Source organism: Mesoplodon densirostris, chromosome 5 (assembly GCF_025265405.1).
Source record: "Mesoplodon densirostris isolate mMesDen1 chromosome 5, mMesDen1 primary haplotype, whole genome shotgun sequence".
Classification (NCBI taxonomy): Eukaryota; Metazoa; Chordata; class Mammalia; order Artiodactyla; family Ziphiidae; genus Mesoplodon; species Mesoplodon densirostris.
Window position 1 is genome coordinate 145,964,311 of NC_082665.1, and position 19,213 is coordinate 145,983,523.

Sequence of the window (19,213 nt, forward strand, 5' to 3'; positions counted from 1 at the left end):
ATGCACTGCAACTAAGAGTAGCCCCCGTTCGCCATAACTAGAGAAAGCCCACACACAGCAATGAAGACCCAATGCAGCCAAAAAAAAAAAAAAGATCCTGTTTAAAAAAAAAAAAAAATCTAGAAAGGGGGTTTCTAAGGTTATGAAACAAATAAAACTGTTAAATGTCCCTATACCCTTGGTATATCCACGTTAGAAAATCTCAACTATGTATTCTTCATAAAACTATTTGGATCAATGCTAATTTTAAAGTTTCAAAGGCAAATGTCATACCTTTTAAAGATATGAGGCCAAGGCTGCTTGGTGAGAGTCAGGTTATCATATAACTATGCACTGATTTTAGAGAATATTTAAGAATTGTTTAACATGGTTATCACGAAACACCTTTACAAGACATTTAAAACTATTCTATTTTCATGTTTGAGAAATTATACAATAAGTAAATCAAGTCACCCCAGGAATTTACTGGAATGTAGACACATTTTTAGCCTATGCTAATTTGGGAGTGTAAATGTCTCAGAACTTTCAAGTGTTGCTTCTACTTGTTTACTGTATATAATGAAGGTAACATTTTTTGACATGCCAGGGGTTCTGACTACTCAAGGGCTATGGATTCCTTGAGTAAAGCAATGGCTAAAAGCTGCTTAGAATGGAAATTTTTTTTTTTTGAAGCTAGGCACAATGTAACGAAGAAACTGGTTAAAAAAACAAAACAAAAAAATCTGGGAAAATAGATCTTTAAGAAAGAGAAAGGACTCTGAGGGCCCTAAAATACTCTCCCTCACCCAAGTTACAGCAACACAAGAATCAGAAATGTGGGAGGCTGGGGGAAGATAGGGAAGGGGAAAAAGAAATTGTTCACTAAGTAAACATGTGTAACAAGCAGATCAGTTCAGCCATGATGCCAAGAGTCATAAATCCCTAGGTCAGTGCAAATGCAAAACCTGATCAGCAGGGTAGCCCCAAGGGCCTGAACCACTAGATTCAGTTCCCCTGGCTTTAGAGAACTTTACTAGCCACACCTATGGAGGAATTTAAGGTGCCCCAGGTTTCTAAGGAAAGGATGGCTCAAGGAAAAGAAACGGGATTCTAAGACTGTGGTTGTTACACATATATCTTTGATTCTGACCTTTTGAGCATGTATGGATCAGGACACTTGTTTTGAATAGGCAAGGTTAATTTATAAATGGACAAAATCTATTCTGATTGGGTCCACAATATTTGTGTGTATGTGTGTGTACGTATATACACACATATATATGTATATGTAGGTACTTTAGAAATATATTTCTGTTAACATTAAACAAAACTATTTTGTCAGACAACTGCAGTGTCTAGCTTTGTAAAGCAAAGTGAATACGTTAAAATAGTTTGTCATTTTTCTGCTGCAGGTAACACTCCCCTGTAATTTCCTAATTAGGGCATTAGTCAAATTAAGAAATACCGCTAAGAAAGAGATTCATTAAAATGTTAGCTATAGGGACTTCCCTAGTGGTCCAGTAGTTAAGAATCTGCCTTCCAATGCAGGGAACAAGGGTTCAATCCCTGGTCAGGGAACTAAGATCCCACATGCCACGGGGCAACTAAGCCACGTGCTGCAACTACTGAGCCCACACGCTTGGAGACTGGGCGCCACAATTAGAGAGAAGACCGCGTGCAGCAATGAAGAGCCCTCCTGCTGCAACTAAGACCCGACACAGCCAAAATTAGATAAACAAATATTTTAAAAAGTTAAAAAGGAAAAAAAAAAGAAATGTTAGCTATAGAGTTTTGCAATCTCAAAACATGTAGCCTGTCTCTGAAATTCCATAAAAATCATTTAGGAAGTCTTACTAAAGATTGTTTCTCTGATAGTATATTTGTACAGGTTATTTCTTCTGAAGCTTTAATGTTCGGGCAAGAAACAAATTCTTGAAGAATGAAGGACATATTCTACATACTTGACAGACTACCTTATGAAAAGTCAGATATAAGAGTGGTTGAAAATAATGGTATTTGGATGGGGGGGTACATGTAGTGTTTCTCATGCAGGAAAACAATTAACAAGCTAGGCTTATTTGAAATGCTAAAGCAAAATCAAAACACTGATAAACTGAAAAAAAAAGAAAATGTTAACCAACAACTTTGATAAACATGGAAACACAGAGGAAAGCTGTTATCATACAGCCCAAGATGTAGATGTATAGTCTTTAATGTAAGGAAAAACAATGATATCGGGACTAAAATTCACTACAGAAGCAAAATATGCTGAGGGTATGTGGTAGTTTTAGTAAAAGTAACCCCCCCACCCAAATTACTGCTTTGTTTCTTTGATCCCCCTTTGCAACAAATCTCAAAATCCTATTTACTGTCTCTAATTTCTCTCCCACTCCCATCAGATTTCCCTCCCCCTGCTCTGCCTTGAAAACTGCTGATCAAGGTAACCAAGGTCTCCACAATTGATAAATTCAATAATTAATAGCTCTCAGACCTCATCTTAATGGACAATAACATATGTCCTTCCTAAATACTGTATATTTGTTTCTTCATTTGACTTTCAGAACACATTTTCTTGGTCACTTTTTAAGTCTACTTTGCTGGTTCCTGCTCTTCTTCTGATCTCTTTTGCTGAAATTTCCTCTCTTCTGCTCTATATTCACTCCCTTAGTGACCTCGTCTACGCTCATGTCATCATCTATGTTCCATTAACTAATAAATGTGTTATCTCTAGTCCAGAGCTCCTTCCTGGAGTTACCTAATATAACCATCCACCTAAACAACTGGCTTTTTGACTTCTCTACTTCTCAAATTTTCATCTTAAATGGAACTACATACTGATCTTCCCCCACCCCAACCGTATGCCATCCACAACCTTCCCATCTCAGTTAACAGCAATTCCCTCCCTCTAGGTGCCTGAACTAAAAACCTTGGAGTTATTCTTGACTCTTCTGCACACACCACATACAGTACATTACAGCCTTCTCTGAAGAACCGTTACCTCTCGCTTTGATTACTCCAGTAGCCAAATCACTTCCCTACTTCTAACAGCAATTCCCTCCCTCTAGGTGCCTGAACTAAAAACCTTGGAGTTATTCTTGACTCTTCTGCACACACCACATACAGTACATTACAGCCTTCTCTGAAGAACCGTTACCTCTCGCTTTGATTACTCCAGTAGCCAAATCATTTCTCTACTTCTGGCCCTGCCCCTACGTACAGTCTGTTCTAAGCATGGTGCGACCAGAACTTGGCTTTAAGGCTCCTGCAATGACTTTTCCCATTTCAGAAAAGCCAAAGATCTTCAATGGCCTAACAATGGTTTACTACTCTGGCTATACTTGCCTCATTTCAGTGCTCCTACCCTACTTAGGGTCTTTTCACTGCCTGTTCCCTCTGAATAGTTAACTCTCTCTTCTCCAGGTCTTTGTTCAAAAGTCACCTTCTCAAAAAGACTCTATTATCCTCCTACTTAGAACTACAGTGCACCCCCATTATTCTCCTTTATCCCACTCCACTTTTTCCCCAACCATGGCACTGAAACCTTTTAATTAACGATATAATTTACTTAGTGTAACAATTCAATGCTCCCTTTCAGATAACTGTGGATATTTTTCAATATTACATTAAAACTGGGGATGTGGTAGGCTCTTGAAATTAGCTGCAATATGGAATCTGAACTATACCAATAACCTTTTCATATTGTTACATTAAAATCCATTGCTTTATTTTACATTCTGAATCTTTTACCTATGCAGTACTCTATAACATCATGCGTTGGTTATTTGAAAACTATTGGTTCACTGGATTATACAGGTCTTCCAAGTGTAGATACGTTTTGTGATACAATATTTTAAAAATTACATTTTCTATCTATTCTAGATTTCAAGGGACTTCCCTGGTGGCGCAGTGGTTAAGAATCCGCCTGCCAATGCAGGGGACATGGGTTTGAGCCCTGGTCCCGGAAGATCCCACATGCTGCGGAGCAACTAAGCCGTGCGCCACAACTACTGAGCCTGCGCTCTAGAGCCCGCGAGCCACAACTACTGAAGCCCATGTGCCTAGAGCCCATGCTCAGCAACGGGAGAAGCCACAGCAATGAGAAGCCCGTGCAACACAATGAAGAGCAGCCCTCGCTCACTGAAACTAAAGAAAGCCCGCGCCCAGCAACGAAGACCCAATGCAGCCATAAATAAATAAATAAACGATTAAAAAAAAAAGATTTCAAAAATTCTAATTTTTGCTTGAAAACTCAAATTTTATCATATGGCAACAAATGTTATCATTTGTTTTGGTTTTCCTTGAACCAACAGGCCCACTTCTTTCATTTTTTGAGAAAATGTCTGCCAAATATTCAAGTCTGAATTGTCACAGTCGCTCTATCAACTGTTCTTTCAAGAGTGGTTCTCATGAAAAAGGAGGCTAGTTCAGCTTAAGGCTGAAACAATTGTAGAAATGCTTTACTCATGTTTCCCATTTGCCAAACAGAACATGAAATTAAGATGTGTACTTAAGAGTCAAGATTTTTTTTTGGGGGGGTGCCGTGCCACGTGACATGTGGGATCTTAGTTCCTTGACCAGGGATTGAACCCACGTTCCCTGCAGTGGAAGCGTGGAGTCTTAACCACGGGACCACCAGGGAAATCCCAAGAGTCAAGATTTAAAACATTAATTTTTACTGCTTCAAGAACATTCTTAAGAGACCCTGTGTTTTTAAATTGCAAGTGCTAGTGACTACTAGCACAGTCTGGTGATGCTGCCTGGATGTATGCTAAGGTAACAGCAGCTTCACCAGTCATTGCTTTTGCACCATCAGTCCAAATCTCAACTCAGTGAAAAGGCAAATAATGTGTTAGTACTTTTATGAGAAGAGCTTTAACGTCTCAGACCACCAAAAAGGTCTTGGAAACTCCCAGGCGTCCCTGACCCACAATGCTATACTATACTAATCCCCTTACAGGAAAATAAGTTTGAGAATACATCAGGATAAGCAAATTACCTTACTCATGCAATCTATTAGTAAGAATTAAAATGTATTTTTAAAAAGAAAAAAAAGAAAAGGTTATAAAAATTATGGAAATAAGGCTAATAAAAAATGTAGACAAAGTGTAAATAAACCACATTATACTTTTAAGTAGTCTACTTCTGCCCTGATTTTACAAGGAAACAGGTGCAAGTAATTTAACAAATATTATGACAAAATTTCTACAGAATCAACGTAGATCTGACACCCAAATGGAGTTTCTTACTGAATAAATGAAAAATAAATGGTTTGATAAATGAATGGATTGATTAATTCCAGGATATAAAAATAAACCATTTCTTAGATAATCTGAAATTACTAACTATATGTATTAAGCTCTCACTGTCACAGGAGCTACAAAGGAAGGAAATTCATCCACTTAAAGGGTGAAGGTTTATTCCTCTCATTTGAGGCAATCTCTCTCTCAAATGGAAAAAAGCCCAAACTGCCTCTTGGTGGACATATGCAGCTGACACACAACTGAACAATATAGATCTATCAAAGAATTTAAAAACATACTGCTTATGTCTTCATACATAAACATACAGTGTTATTAAAAGCATAGCTAAAATTAAATCATATTTACACCCTTTTTGGGCAGTTGTGAGTAGCCTCCGTAACTCAATCAACCTAACCGATGACCTTACAAACTCTGAATATTAACCCTGACAAACACATAATGGGACCAAAGGGTGTGTTAAAGAAAGCACGAGTTATGCATGTGAGTCGGTCACCCAGACCCAAGGTCCAGTGCTAGTCTGTTTCAAGTTTTCCTGATTTAATAATACATCTATAAGGCTACTAGAAATGTGAGATCCTGATAAACACGTATTTGAATAAATACAATTATAACCATCAGGAAAACAATCCAAAGGCTCCATCTTAAGACAATTTTTGTCTAAAGATTAAATGCCACTGTGAAAGGTTATTGGTTCTTGCACAACGGCTAATAAAAAGATCTCTCGCCTTTTCTCTATCTTGTTATTATTAAAGTAAAATATAAGTTTCCTAACTCCTAATTTACATAATTCTATCATGATAAAAAAATGAAATCTAGTTTTCTATGAAGAACGTCCAAAAAATGATTGCCTAAATATGCAACTTTGAGATATACTAGACATCTTCAATTAAGAACAATGTTACCCACAACTCAGTTTGCATTTCCATAATGCTTAGCATACAGATTTCCAGAATATTCTATAGAAATTTCATACAGAAATAGAAATTTCATAGTCTATTCTAAATGATTTCATTTAATATAGAGCTGGGAGGTTCTTCAGAGATTATTTTAACTCATTTTACATGTATGAAAAGCTGTTTAATATTGGTTAAGAAATTTTTTATACCTTGGTTATTTTCCCATATTTTGAAGGGGCTAAACCAGATGATCTTTACCATCCTTCCTAGTTCTACTGTTTCTCTAAAAAAGGTAAGTCAAGTCTTACTGAAATGACTTATGAGACCACATATAAACATGAAATCGAGATGGGATACAAAAGAAGAAAATTTATAAGGCTGAGTACCTATCTTGTGTCAGGACCTATAAACAAGTACTTCATTTAATACTCTAAAAAACCTGCATATGCTAGGTTCTTTTTTGGGGGGTAGAGGGGCTCCTAAATCTATTTGGGTTTAGATGCTGCAAAAATGCCCCATTTCTGTTTTTAAAGAAAACGCTAACCATAAGGGCCTTGACATGCATTAGTAACAACAACGTGACTGATGATCCTAATCCAAACTGGGAAGTTAGTGCAATCAAGCTAACATTTCAAATAAATATGCCCTATTTTTAACAAAACTTGACATCTGAATCTTGAATGCAGAGCAATAAAAATGTTAGGACCTAGAATAGGGCCTTAGAGATCATTTAGTACAACTTCTTCATTCTACAGAGGAAGATGAATTAAAATCAAAGAGCGTGTCCATTTTTTGCTCAAAATAGTGGCCAGAAGTAGATGTGTGGTCTCCTAACTTTCAAAAATTACCTTATGATCTAATTACAGGAGGGAACCCAATTATTTGCACAAGACATCTTTATAAGAACATCTACATGGCTAATGGTTTTTAAAAAATGATTTAATTTGCCAAGATTATTCTTACGTATCAGAAATATAGAAAGCAAACCCTGCCTAAACCCTGTCTCACGAATAAATGAACAGTATTAAATGAGAAGTATTTTATTTTTTTTTTTTTTTTTTTCTTTTTGCGGTATGCGGGCCTCTCACTGTTGTGGCCTCCCCCGTTGCGGAGCACAGGCTCCGGACGCGCAGGCTCAGCGGCCATGGCTCACGGGCCCAGCCGCTCCGCGGCATATGGGATCCTCCCAGACCGGGGCACGAACCCGTATCCCCTGCATCGGCAGGCGGACTCTCAACCACTTGCGCCACCAGGGAGGCCCGAGAAGTATTTTAATGCCAGAACAGTGCCTGGCCCATTATTGGTGTACAATAAATGTTTGTTCAATGAATGTGCCAACTCAAGGAAAGCACTGTCATCACTGGCAATAGAGTCCACACGTTTAACTCCAATCAAGCCACTGTGAATAGAACCGCCTGTGTATTACTTTAATATTCTTAAAGTAGTCGATTTAAAAAAAACTGTATGCTTTAAAGGGATGCGACTTTATATGGTCGTAATGGCAGCAGAGCCTCAGCATAATTCACCGTAGCCATTTTTGATACGACTATGATCCTACAGATAAGAAGTAACTCCTAAATTTAAAATTGCTACGACTCTCCAAATAATTTGGAAAGAACCACCTAAAAAGGAGACTAAACTGGGTGAACAAAAGATCTGTAGCACTCAAGTTGGCCATCAGGGAACTGAGACTTCAAGTTTAGTCTTAATCTTGTACGCACAGTAACTACTGCCAAAGCTTCTGACCTCTCCCCTACCCTCCACTTTCTCCGTTTAAGCAGACGAAAAGCAGCGGGTACGCAAGACGCCTGGTTCTCAGGAATAGAATCCGACCCTAGAAGCACTATCGCTTTGTAGCGCATCTCGCAACCTGGAGAAAGGAAATTTTCCAAGACCTAGAAACCTACAGCTATTGCGGGCGACAGAACCCCAAAGCCTTCCAGCTGGCGCCGGAAGCCCCCAGATGACCCACCGGGGCCGAGGAGGGCCCGGAAATCAGCTGCCGGAGATCCGAGGCGGGGCGTGAGCGACGTGAGGCAGCCCCGCAGCCCGCGCGCCAGGAACGGAAGGAGGAGGAGGCCCGGCGCCCATTTTGTCCTCGGCCTCCGCACTTCCCGCTTTACCCGCGCCCCCCCCCCAACGCCGCCCCGGCCAAGCAACCTACGTGAGGCTTGCAGTTACTGGCCTTCCATGGCCCCGCATCCCCGCCGTCCGCTAGGCCGCGGCGCGTGGACTGGGCCTGCGTGGACGCCAGCCCCGCCGGCCACTCTCTAGGCCTCGCTCCGGTTCCGCGGGCCCAAAGCCTGACGTCCTGCCGGCTTCGCCCTCCCACCCCTCCCCGCCTCGGCCTCAGTCCCATGGGTTCCCTCAGCTCCCCCGGCTCCAGTCCCCTCACCCCTCCCCGCCCAGGCCTCACTCTCTCGGTCCCCGGGGCTGAAGCCCCTTCTGCCTTCTCGCCCGCGTCTCAGGCCACGGCCCTCGGCCTCAGCCCAGCGCCCTCAGCCCCAGTCTGCAAGCCCCTCCTGGGACGTACCCTCCGGCAAACAGATGCACCAGCGTGTCCCTCTGGCTCATTCTCTCTCCCGCATGTCCTCCGGGCGCTGAGGCGGGACGCGGATCCGGCCGCCGCGACGGCCGCAGCTTCCGCCCCGGACTGGAGCCGCACGGCACTCCAGTGACGGCGACGGGAACTGACGGAGACGCGGCTGCAGAAGGCGACCGGCGCGGCCCTCCCCGCCGCGCTGCAGCCACGCCGCCTCCCACCCTGGCTAGGTTTTCACCAGCCGCGCTAGAGGGCAACTCGGTGGCAGCGGGGGCGTGAATATTCCGACCCTCCCCCCCCCGCCATATAAACAGAAGCTACCATTGGTACGCACTGCGTGACGTCAAGCAGCCGGCATGCCTCTTTCACGTGATCGCTAAGGGGTTTCTCAATGGAAGGGGCCGGGAGGCGGGGCAAGAGCGCGTGCCCGGAGGGTAGTGGGTCACCAGGTCCTCGCACCTAGTCCTCCCGCCCCGAGGGCTGCAGCGGGTGCCGCCTGGGCCCGCGCAGACAAGCGGATTCGAACTTCACGCCACGTGAGAAACGACTTGGATGCCCGGTAAGCAAGAGGAGTTGGGACGCGAGTCTGCCCAGACTCTGATGTACTTTTTTTAGACTATTTTTTTTTAGAGCTGTTTGACGTTCACAGCAAAATTGTGAAATTTCCCGTTGGCCCCTGCTTGATTCACGTTTTAATAATTGGATCTATGACCCAGCATTTATGCTTCCTGGTGTCTACCTCAGAGTAGCACTCAGTGCATGGAAAGGCTTGTAGACACTCGTACAGGATCACAAACAACAGTACGGTGTTTACAGACAATGCTTAGTGTAGTATACGATTAGTGTAGAATAAATATTCTTTATTTTAGAAAGAATAAAGAAAACTGGCATTTACTCATTTTTCTAACCAGCAAGTTTTTTCTTGTATGTATATACAAGAAAGTCAAAGACTGAGGGAAAGAAAATGTTTTATCCCTCTACAACATGATTAAATATTTAAAATTTTTGTTAATTAGTAATTATTTCTAAGGTGCAGAAGTGCAGGAAATAATATAACATAATCTGTATTCATCACCCACAATGAACAAATGTTGATATTTCCCGCCTCTTTGTTTGGTAACTTCCATTTCACCTGCAGGGTCCTCACTACACTTTCCCACCCATGTGGGGTTATCCAGGGCTCACCTTCCTTTCCTTCCAGGGCCATTTCCTTCACGAAGTCCTCCCTGATGGCCTTAGCTCTCTATGCTCATTACCTGCTCCTAAATGCCCACAAAATGTACAGACTGCATGTCACTGGCAAGTGTGCATCCACTCCACAGTAAATGCTCATCTGTAAAATGGGCACAAGAATACCTACCTCACAAGGCAGTTGTGGGGACTAAACACCTTAAAATTATGTAAAGCACCACCGACAGTGCTATGTAAGTGCTACCTACGATAATTAGTAATATTATTTTACTGCATTGTATTCTTAATAGCAAAACTGGCAGCAGCTAATATTGCTTGAGCACTTACTAATATGCCAGGCTCTGATCTACAGCATTCTCTAACACAACTGCCCTATGAGGCCATTGATATTATTCCCCCGATTTTTCATGAGGAGACTGAGATTTAGAATAATTGACTGGCCCAAGATTATCCAGTTCATCCAGAAAGAGATTGGATTTGAATCCAGCAGAATCTCTCTGATCCCAGAGCTTCAGTTAGTGAAGTAATAGCTGCACATTAGAGAGGGAAATTTTGAAAAAAACAAACAAACGAAACTCCAAAAAGTAGAAATAAAAATTGACACCCTGGCCATACTTCCCCCAAACCCTTGTATTAACTTTTGGTGTGTGGGAAGGTTAGTTCTATCTTTTTTTACAGCAGTTTTATTGAGGGATCTTTCACATGCCATAAAATTCACCTATGTATAGTGTACAGTTTAGTGGTTTTTAGTGTATTCTGATGGTTGTAGAGCCATCACCACTACCTAATTCCAGAACACTTTCCTCACCCAAAAAGAAACCCCACACTTGTTATCAGTCACTCCCATTCTCCTCTCTCCCTATCCTCTGCCAACCACTAATCTACTTTCTATGTATTTGTCTAATCTGGACTTTTCATATAAATAGAATTATACAATATGTGGCCTTTTGTGTCTGGTTTCTTTCACTAAGGATAATGTTTTCAAGGTTCATTCATGTTGCAGCACACATCAAGTACTTCATTCCCTTTTATGACTGAATAATAGTCTGTCATATGACTGTATCACATTTTGTTTATCCATTCTCAATTGGTGGCCATTTGGATTGTTTCCACTTTTTGGCTGTCATGGATAATCCTGCCATGAATATTTGTGTACAAGTTTTAGCACGCAGATACGTTTTCACTTCTCTTGGGAATATACTTGAGAGTGTCATTGCTGGGTCATATGATAATTCAATGTTTAACCTTTGGAGTAACTGCCAGACTGTTTTCCAGAGTGCCTGCGCCATTTTAGATGTATTTCTTTTAAGACAATGGCTGTAGCTCCATGTTTTTGGCATAGTGAATGCTGTGGTAATTACATTTAATGAAGCTTCTGAAACTGGTAAGGAGGGAGCCCAAGTTCTTATGTGGAGTAAATTATTCCCGTAAGAGCAATAGCAATTCATAATGTGACCGTTTACTTTGGAACCTCATTCAGATGGCATCGTGGAAGGAGACTCTGCCCCCGGCACATTCCGTCCGGTAGCCCCTGGGGCTGCCCACTGGGGTGTGGTTGATGATGCCTTCATTTTTGTGGGGATTCCAGGGTTAGTTGGCTGTCATGTTTGTTGAGGTTCCACTGTACTGTGTCATCTGCCAGCTCTTTTATAATTTTCCTTCCTCATTGCTGTTGGCTAATGTCTTTAAGTGATTCCTTCAGGACCAGCACAAGATGAGGTTTCTTGAGCCCTTGCCCCTTAAACAAACAAGCTTCTAGGTGCTTTTCCAGAATGATATTAAGGCAGGGTGGGTGGGGCTAAATGACCTTGCTTTAGTGTCAGGCACACCTGTACCTCTTCCAGACCCCCATTCCTACCGAGGGGTCTTCTGGGAGCTGTAGTTTTTAACTGAATGTAGGAAGAGAAACTGATGGGGAAACTGTGGGTGGCCACAACTGGTTGCTTGGCTCAAAACAAACAAATAAGCTCATTGTCAAGTAGAGAGGACTGCTACTTTATTTCCTGATTGGTACTAACCTCAAATTTTAATTGCTGCTGAACTGCAGGAGACAATCGTTTTAGACATGGCAGTTGAGGAGGGAGCGATTGGAGGGGGGTATTGGTTTGGCATGCACTCCTGCACGCCACACTTCAGGAACGTTACTGCATGTGGATCGGCTGCTTTTGGAAGACTATTGCCCAGAAGAAGAGGTGTTTGGTTTTCACAAGCCAAAGATATACCATAGTATAGAGGGCTGCTGTATTTGCAGAGCTAAATCCTCCAGTTCTCAATTCACTGACAGTAAACTCGATGAAAAGGACTTCCAGAGCTGCTTTCGGTTACATGAGACTTGATCAGGAGACATCTGAAATGCCCGTGTCCTGCTGTGAAAAGATGGAAGAAATTACCAGCAGACTCAAAAAAAAAAACACAAAAAAAAACAAAAAACAAAACTGGAATCACGTGGTAGATGCAAGGGCAGGACCCAGTCTAAAAACTACACTGAAACCAGAGAAAGTGAAAACTCTATCTGGAAACAGGATAAAAAGCAACCAGATCAGCAAACTGCCAAAGGAATTTAAACGTCGTAATTCTGATGCTCACAGTACCACCTCAAGTGCCTTTCCAGCTCACTCTCCTTGTTATAGTAACCAGTCAGATGATGGCTCAGATACAGAGACGGCTTCTGGCTCTAACAGAACGCCAGTGTTTTCCATTTTGGATCTCACGTACTGGATAAGACAGAAAATATGCCGTGACATTATCTATAAAGGCTGTCTTGGGGAAGTCCTCATCTGACACACATCTGTTCAAGTCTTGCTGCAGCAATGAGAAAGCAGCTGCTGAGAAGCTGGAGACGCAGGGACCAGAGCCTCTGCCCATCTCCACTCAGGCGTGGTGACTGAGGTTGATGTAGAAAGGAAACAAAAAACAATTTAAAATTTGGAAAACAAAGCAACAAAATGACCCTCCTATTTTTAACTTGGATACCTGCTATTCTGCCAAATGACGATTTCTAGAATAGTTTTGTTGAATAGAGTTTTTTTAAAATTAATTTATTTTATTTATCTATTTTTGGCTGCATTGGGTCTTCATTGTGGTGCGCGGGCTTCTCATGGCAGTGGCTTCTCTTCTTGCGGAGCGGAGGCTCGCATGGACTTAGTTGCTCCGCGGCATATGGGATCTTCCCGGACCAGGGCTTGAACCTGTGTCCCCTGCCTTGGCAGGTGGATTCTTAACCACTGCGCCACCAGGGAAGCCCATAGGATAGTTTTGACTGGGTTATTTTTCCTTCAGTTCCACAAACTCTGAAGCCAGTGTCTAGCTTACTAAAAGAAAAGAAAAAAGTGTACATAATATCGGGTTGGCCAAAACGTTCGTTTGGGTTTTTTCTGTACGATGTCATGGAAAAACCCAAACAAACCTTTTGGCCAACCCAATATTTAAGATGCTGAGTATTTCATAGGAAAGCTGAATGTGGCTGTAAAGTGCTTTTACGTCTTTTTAAAAAATCCCCTTGGGCTTTCCTAGTATCCATCTATTAAAAAAAAATCCCCTTCAAATGAATGAAATTAGGGGAATTTCAGGGGACAGAGATGGGATTTGTTGTATGATAAATGTATGTAGTTTTAGTCTTTCTATATTCAGAAGCAGTGGTTAGAGTATTTTTTAAAGATGGCTGGCTATACTTGTTTTCCTTCGTTATAATAAATTTGTCATAACTCAGTAAACATGGACTTGCCCCTATAGTTGTTAATAACTTTGAAATATTAAGGTCTTGCCAAGGTTCTGATGATTCAAACCTGTACTACTGAATATTAAGCAGGACAGACTAAGCTCTCTGGTGTGAATATCTTGAAAGAGTAATTTCTAAATATACAGAGGTAACTTGACTGTATATGTTGCATCCTGTGTCACCTGCCTCCATATTGATGTTTGATAAAGATTTTAATTTATATGAAACTTCTAAAGCAGAAGCTCCTCTTGGGGAAATGTCAACTCTTTAGGATAAGCAGTCCTATATGAATAGTACCAAAGCACTACCACTTGGTACAGAACACACTCTATTAAAAATGTTAAATTATCTGAAAAATAAAATGTGCAAGTCTTCAGGATGGCACACGAAAAAGCAAAGTTAATGCTTCTTGGGGCACATTTCTTAGAGGGCTTGCAAGTGTGTAAATAATTTGTTTATGTTACATGACTGGTGACTTCCTTGAAAATCTGCACAATTCACTTTTAGCTCTTCAGTTGACCTTTGTGAAGGTTTTATCTGTGGAGAATGATTGTTTGACTTGTTTTAACGTATTAGGGCTTTGGGGTTTTGTGGGTTTTTTTCATTTTATATTAAAGTAAAATTCTACTAAAAAATTTTTTTTAATTGCTATGGGCTGAAGAAAAGTTCTTAATAGCTATTTGTTGGGAAGTGGAGCACAGATGGACAACCGATGCCATTTTTCCCCCACTTAGCCTTTGTTGGTCTTGTAGGTACAGAAAATTCATATGGGCTCTAGATTGGCAACATTAGTTTTAAATATTTGGGTAAGGTTTTTAAAAAAATCTTTGTGTCTTTTTATTCTCAGCCAGATGCCATTAAATTTTTTTTCTTATTTTGCTTTTAATAGAAAGTAATACATTCAAACAATACAGAAGTGCATGAGTTAGAAATTAAAATCCTCACTTCAGCCTCCCTTCCTAAATCCTACTCCTCAGAGGACATCATTGGTAAGAGTTGGGTAAGCGTCCTCCTGGGTACTTGATGCCTTCATGGTAATCATCTCAAAGAGCTTCAGATGTGTACAGTACTCACCATGTGCCAGGCCTTGTTGGAAGCACTTTTCATGTATTTTAACTGTAGAACCCAAAGAAGGACATTTTATAGACCAGGAGACTGAGATACAGAGGGGTTAGAGGATTTGTCAAGGTGACTCAACTAGCACGTAGCTGAGTTGGGATGGAAACCTAGGGAGTCGGGCTACAGAATCTGTACTCTCATCCTCTGTTCTACACCATCTCAATTGTTCATTGGTTGAATGAGAAATTAGCTATAGTTTCAAAAAAAAAAAGGGGGTGGGGGTGGGGGAGAGGGGGCTTTTGAGAGAACTTAAGGAGATGTGGTGCCCAGAGGACGAAATGTATACTTATATCTGAGCCCCAGATGGAGCCATGAGGGCAGTGGCTCCCAAATGCAGGTTTCATGTCCCATTGAGCCACCTCTCCCATCAGCAACGTCAGTTACTCTGTGTCACATTTCAATTCAGTCATGGTTAAAGGCTCTCCTTAGATACACAGGTGATAAGCAGAGCTCGCACTGGAAATATATAAGGAGCTGGTAAAAAATGGATTTCCCCCAGAAGGATTCAGTTAGCTTGTTGGAAACACTGTCCACCAGGGAGCAATTTAGGAATGTGTCCCAGGTGGCTTGGAGAAAAACCCCAGAAAACAAAATACGACTTTTCCTACCCTCCAGGACAGGAGTATTAGAAGGGTAGTGACACCTTGCAAAGAAATGCATAGATTTTGTTGAGATAGGGTGTAACACACTTTTGTGTGGACAATGCCTGGGACCTCAACGGTGTGTGGTAATGCAGACGTTGTGCCCCGCCTCCCATTTAAGAAACCATTCAAGGGCCTTATCAAGGGTCCCTGCTTTTTTTTTTTTTCTGTTTTTTTTTATTGAAGTATAGTTGATTTACAATGTTGTGCTACTTTCTGCTGTACAGCAAAGTGATTTAGTTATACATCTAAAAAAATAAATGTATTTATTTTATTTATTTGTTTTTGGCTGCATTGGGTCTTCGTTGCTGCGCGCGGGCTTTCTCTAGTTGGGACGAATGGGGGCTACTCTTCGTTGTGGTGTGCGGGCTTCTCATTGTGGTGGCTTCTCTTGTTGCAGAGCATGGGCTCTAGGCGCACGGGCTTCAGTAGTTTTGGCTTGCGGGCTCTAGAGCGCAGGCTCAGTAGTTGTGGTGCACAGGCTTAGTTGCTCCATGGCATGTGGGATCTTCCCGGACCAGGGCTCGAACCTGTGTCCCCTGCACTGGCAGGTGGATTCTTAACCACTGCACCACCAGGGAAGTTCCCCCACTCTGACTTTTGAAGTCACTGCCCCATTGGTTTCTAGCATCCAGAGCTCATATTGAGAAGCTTGACTCCATTTGTAGCTCTGGTCTTTATATAGAACATGTTTTTTTGCTATTTTAACCTTTTAGGATCTTTCTTTTATCCCTGGTTTTGGGAAATTTCACCACAAAGTACCATGATGGTGGTGGAGTCTGTTCATTCATTGTGCTGGGTACCCTGTGGGCCTTTTAAGTCTGTAAATGAAAACTAGAATTCACCCTTGGAGTGTTCTTTAACGGTTCCATGTGTGCTGGTTTGGGTCTTTCAACCCCCAAAGCCAAAAAGCATCGTTGATTTTTTCTCCCCTGAACAGTACCTGGCAAGAAGTTGGCACTGGGTCAATACCCAGAGTCAATGGCCAAAAGTTAAAAGGATAGACTTCTGGTTTGGCAGCAACGCTGTGCAAAGCAGCACTTGGCAAATATTTGGTGGCGAAGAGAGTGATAACAGTTTTATTTCATAGGTGGCCAATTCCCTTGAGTCTGGGTCCCCCCTCACGCCCCACCCCAGAACTGCTTCAGCAGCTTTCCACCTTCTCCATCCTTGACCTCAGGCCATGCCCTCTTACCCTGCTTAGTAGTTGGGTGAACAGAAGAGAAACAGAAAACAGGACTGGGAAGTCTCACTGACCTTGGAGTTAGGGTCAAAGATCAGTGTCGGGGAAAGCCCCACAGCCTGTAGTCAGAATTACCTTGGAAAAGCCTTTAAATCTCCCAGAAGTATGAGGTGCCAAGAACTTCTTTTACTTTGTGTTTCTCTCTGCTCCTCAATTAATCCCTTAATGTCTTCTTTCAGGATGTCCGTGAAACCATCGCCATCCAATTTCTTGGCCACAGCGAAACTGTTTTTCCTCTTTTCATTGATTGGGAAATACTTAAAGTTGTTTTCCCAGCTTTTCCATAATTTTGGCTCTGTAAGACTTTCACTTTCAAACAAAATGGAGTAACAAGGATCAGAAATATGAAAATCCAGGCAAAATATATAAAACTGTAAACAAAAAGAACAAAGAGCATTGCTCATCATCTCCTTCTACAGAGAATTAAGTCACAACCCACAGTGCCAGTGTGCCGTGAGGGGAATTCAGGATGGAAAAAAGCTGGAAGCATTCTGCGCTTTTGGATGTACGGTCCCCTAGATAGTTATTACAGTTTATGCAGTTATTTATTACAGTTATGCAACTAACTTTTATTCAACAAATTTTTATCAGTTAGGGATCTGACACGTTGGTGGATGCTTTTACATGTATTATATCATTCTGTTCTCACAGCACACCTATAAGGTTGGATTTCTTTATTTTTTTCTACTTATAAGAAAAGGGGGGACTTCTCCGGTGGCACAGTGGTTAAGAATCCGCCTGCCAATGCAGGGGATACGGGTTTGATCCCTGGTCTGGGAAGATCCCACATGCTGCGGAGCAACTAAGCCTGTGCATTACAACTACTGAGCCTGAGCTCTAGAGCCTGTGAGCCACAGCTGTTGAGCCTGCGAGCCACAGCTGAAGCCCACGCACCTAGAGCCTGTGCTCCACAACAAGAGAAGCCACCGCAATGAGAAGCCCGCGCACAGCAATGAAGACCCGATGCAGCCAAAAATAAATAAATTTATCTAAAAAAAAAAGAAAAAAAAGAAAAGGGGAAGGGAGGGGGGGAGAGAGAGGGAGAGAGAGAGGAGATGAAGATGAAGAGGAAGAAAAACGAGAGGGACAGAGACAGAGATAGAGAGAGGCAAAGAGAGAGAGAGACAGAGAGATAGAGAGACAGACAAAGAGACAGAGAAGGAGGAAGAGAGTGCGACAGAGGCGAAAGGAGAGCGAAGACAGTTCAACGCCCCTAGCTTGGCACTTAATGCTGAAGTCCCTGTCTACCGCCCCCTACTCTCCTACCCCTTCCTATAAGCGCAGGTCCCTCTAAGCCAACCGAACTGCTGGCATTGCCCACATTCACACAGTTGCTTCACTCCTCTGGGCTTTCAGAGATGTCCCAACACCTCCCTCCTCTGCTGTGTGCTTGCACAGCTCTGGGCTGGCCTCTCCAGACCATGCCCTGTCCACCCTGCAGGCTCGTGCACTCCCTGAGAGCCAGGATTCCTGGCCAACCGCGGGCCCCACACTTCCCCAGGTTGGGAACCATTTCATATTTGTCTATGTAGCCTCTTGGGCACTTGGCATCGTGGACATTGAATAAATATTTTCCACGTGCCTACCCAGTGCCAGGTACTGTCCTAGCAGAGCAACGAGACAGACAAGGTGGCAGCTCTCACAGAGTTTATATTCTCCTTTACAACAGACAATACGCTGGTCAACAAATCAAATAATTTCATGCTGTGGAACTATTTTACCATGAAGAAAATTAAGGGATGGGAAGATGTAGTTTAGACTGAGTGGTGATGGACATACTCTCTGGGGACATGGCTTTTCGGTTGACTGCTGAGAAGGATAAAAAAGAACCAGCTGTGTGAGGATGGGGGTTGTATTAGTTCCCTAGGGCTGCCATAAGGAAATACCACAGACTGGGTGGCTTAAACAACAGAAATTTATTTTCTCACAGTCCTGGAGGCTCGAAGTCCACGATCAAGGTTCTGGCAGGTTTGGTTTCTTCTGAGGCGTCTCCTTGGCTTGCAGATGGCCACCTTCTCATCGTGTCCTCGTGTGAATGTCTCTCAGTCCGTGTGCGTCCCTGTTCTAATCTCCTCTTACAAGGATACCCGTCCTATTGGATTAGGGCCCACCCACATGACCTCATTTTACCTTAATTTCCTCTTCAAAGGCCCTCTCTCCAAATCCAGTCACATTCCGAGGTACTGGAGGTTAGGACTTCAACATAAGCATTTTGGGAGGACACGATTCAGCCGGTAACCGGTGACGTGCATTTCTAGGCAGAGCAAGTGAAAAGGCTCTAAGTGAGTTTAAGGAACAAGGAAGGCAGTGGGGCAGGGCAGAGTGAGCACGACAAGACAGGTTGGGGGCTTCCCAGGTGGCGCGGTGGTTGAGAGTCTGCCTGCTAATGCAGGGGACACGGGTTCGAGCCCTGGTCTGGGAGGATCCCACGTGCCGCGGAGCAACGAGGCCCGTGAGCCACAACGACTGAGCCTGCGCGTCTGGAGCCTGTGCTCCGCAACGGGAGAGACCGCAATAGTGAGAGGCCGCGCACCGCGATGAAGAGGGGCCCCCGCTTGCCACAACTAGAGAAAGCCCTCCCACAGAAACGAAGACCCAACACAGCCAAAACAAACAAACAAAC

The 19,213-nt window shown here is 42.8% G+C and overlaps 1 protein-coding gene and 1 pseudogene across 2 annotated transcripts in view; one reads left to right on the forward strand and one right to left on the reverse strand.

Annotated features, from left to right (window-relative positions):
* SLC25A36 (solute carrier family 25 member 36) overlaps positions 1-8,951 on the reverse strand; it is a 38,613-nt gene extending 29,662 nt beyond the window's left edge. For both annotated transcript variants that reach the window (XM_060099610.1, XM_060099611.1), the window contains exon 1: positions 8,670-8,951. In XM_060099610.1, the coding sequence (XP_059955593.1) occupies positions 8,670-8,710 (41 nt within the window). In that variant the 5' untranslated portion in view covers positions 8,711-8,951. The remainder of the gene's footprint in view (positions 1-8,669) is intronic.
* A 279-nt stretch (positions 8,952-9,230) lies between these two features.
* Positions 9,231-12,753, forward strand: LOC132490574 (SIN3-HDAC complex-associated factor-like; annotated as a pseudogene).
* Positions 12,754-19,213: the final 6,460 nt, after the last annotated feature.